Source organism: Alosa alosa, chromosome 17 (assembly GCF_017589495.1).
Source record: "Alosa alosa isolate M-15738 ecotype Scorff River chromosome 17, AALO_Geno_1.1, whole genome shotgun sequence".
Taxonomy (NCBI): domain Eukaryota; kingdom Metazoa; phylum Chordata; class Actinopteri; order Clupeiformes; family Clupeidae; genus Alosa; species Alosa alosa.
This window is the reverse complement of record NC_063205.1, coordinates 12,130,699-12,133,198: the sequence shown is the minus strand read 5'-3', so window position 1 is coordinate 12,133,198 and position 2,500 is coordinate 12,130,699. Positions and strand designations below refer to the sequence as shown.

The window sequence follows — 2,500 nt, the reverse complement described above, 5'->3', positions numbered from 1 at the left end:
CTCTGTCTCTCTCTCTCTCTACCCCCCTCATCTCTACTTTTATAGGATGAGTCATTATTAACGCGTTTTTTTACGACATATAAATGTGTTCTTAATTCAGGGATAAAAAGCACAGAGTTTATCTCTGAACAAAAGATTAGTTTCATCTGGCAAAACAGTGGAATACTTTAGTGTAGTAAATGGAATAAAGAGTTGGCGGCAAGGATAGAGAGAGAGAGAGAGAGAGAGAGAGAGAGAGAGAGAGAGAGAGAGAGAGAGAGAGAGAGAGAGAAATAGAGGAATAAAAATGCCTGCATTAAAACGAGGGTATTATGAAGTAATCTTTCTTTTAGGGCATTAGCATCAAACAGACGTTATTGCCGCCACGGCAGAAGCCACTTCTGTTGACATGTCAGAGGAGGTGACTACATTTTTCACCTCGTAACACTCATGTGGACTGACAGGGGGGGTCACACACACACACACACACACACACACACACACACACACACACACACACACACACACACACACACACACACACACACGGCCAGGGAAGACATCTGTCTTTTACAAACAACAGGATCAAAACACAAATAAAGCCGTAAATAAACAGGGGGAATAATTAGAAAAGCTGTTGTGTGTTTTTTTTCTACTGGTAATCTAGAGTGGCAATAATGACAGGAATAAAGAAAACAGCTTAAGACGTACTTGAAATTGTAAACACTTATGTGGCAGGAAAAACCAGTGTGCTGTTGTCATCTATTAAGAGGACAAGACACCTCAGAGACAGCTAAAGGAGAGTATGAGGCTCAGAAAACATTCTCTTTCTCTTTCTCTCTCTAACACTAACACACACACACACACACACACTCTGCCTGTCTCGCTGAACTTTGGTCATGTTTAGAGTGTATGCCTCATGTCCTCATTTGTGCCAATGACAAAGAAACAACTGTTCAGTTGTTCACAAAAAAAAGAAAAACAGAAAAGTAGGAAAAAAAAGAAAAAGAGAGAGAAAGAGAAAAACGACATCATCAGCTGGAAAAGTTTGCGGTGTGCCAGCGCTTATGAGGGAGAGGTGAATTAAGACGGCGAGACACTCAGGAGGACGGAGACTCTGACTGAGAAAGTTGTCAAGCGCTCGCGTCACACCAGACTTGCAAAGAGAACGACAGAGTCAGAGAGAGTGAGAACGAGGGGAGAGAGTGAGAGAGAGGAAGAGAGAGAGAGAGAGAGAGAGAGAGAGGGAGAGAGATAGAGGGACAGGGGGAAAGATAGAAGAGAGAGGAAAAAAAGAAGGAGAAACAGAAGCTGAAGAAGCCAAATGAAAGTCAGGTAGCGTGACGCTCCATAGAGTCCCAAAGAGTCGGAGCTGTCGGCACACAGCCTGCCTAATCCACTCTCAGGAGTCAACGCTGTGACATTTACAACTCTGTCCAGGGAGAGGAACATGTGTTCCTCCGCGCGCACACACACACACACACACACACACACACACACACACAGAGAGAGAGAGAGAGAGAGAGAGAGAGAGAGAGAGAGAAAGAGAAAGAGAGGGAGACTGAGAGAGAGAGAGAGAGAGAGGAGCACGCAGAGAGCAAATTCACAGGTCAGTTCTCATGGCCACTTTGTTTACTGCAGCTGGACAATACACATACTAAACACACAAGAGAACACAGCGCGAGCACACACACACACACACACACACACACACACTCTGAATCTCATCCCCTGCTCTGCTTGCTCGCTGACAGTAGTTTGCATGTGGAGTGCTCACAGTCTGTTAACTTTCTCTCGTTCCTTGGAAGTGAAGCGCACATTAGCCTCGGAAGTTCATTTCCAACAGCACCAGTCAAAGGTTCCCCATTACAAACACATTATTCTCACACCAGTGTGAGAACACACACCCTCTGTCTCTCTGACACACTCTCTCCCTATCCTCTTCTTTCTCTTTCTATATTTCCCCAATTTCCCTCTCTATCTCTCTCTCTCTCTCTCTCCCTATCTCTCCACGTCCGGCGCGTGTGTGTGTGTGTGTGTGTGTGTGTGTGTGTGTGTGGCCAGACACGTACCTGTTAAACTCCTGAGGCAGCTCAGGTTCTGTGAGCATGCTGAAAAACGCTTCTTCTGCTACTCAGTTCTCTCTCTCTCTCCTGTTCCACGGAACCACATGCAGCTCCAAGAGAGTCAGCGCTACTCTCCAAACAAGACAGCCTATTGATCCTGTAACCTCTCAAACAACTGAGACTGTTTCTCGCTCTCTCGCTCTCTCTCTTCTCCCTCCCCTCACGATAATACACTCACACACACACACACTCCCTCGCTCACTCACAAGCTGCGCAGGCACAGTCTGCCCTCCCTCTTTCACTTGCTCCCTCCCCTTCCTCACTCGGATCCTCCTCCTCTCTCTCTCTCCCTCTCCCTCGCTCTCTCTCGCTCTCTCTCTCTCTCTCCCTCTCTCTCGCTCTCTCTCTCTCTCTTCTCCCCTCCCCTCCTCTCGCTCTAAGCTGTGAGATCTGGA

General features: G+C 46.8%; 1 protein-coding gene across 1 annotated transcript in view; it reads right to left on the bottom strand.

Moving 5' to 3' along the window:
* The window catches only part of sox5 (SRY-box transcription factor 5), a 101,738-nt gene extending 99,455 nt beyond the window's left edge, over positions 1–2,283 (bottom strand). The window contains exon 1 of the mRNA XM_048268511.1: positions 2,052–2,283. Coding sequence (XP_048124468.1) covers positions 2,052–2,089 — 38 coding nt within the window. The 5' untranslated portion in view covers positions 2,090–2,283. The remainder of the gene's footprint in view (positions 1–2,051) is intronic.
* Between the last annotated feature and the right edge of the window lie 217 nt (positions 2,284–2,500).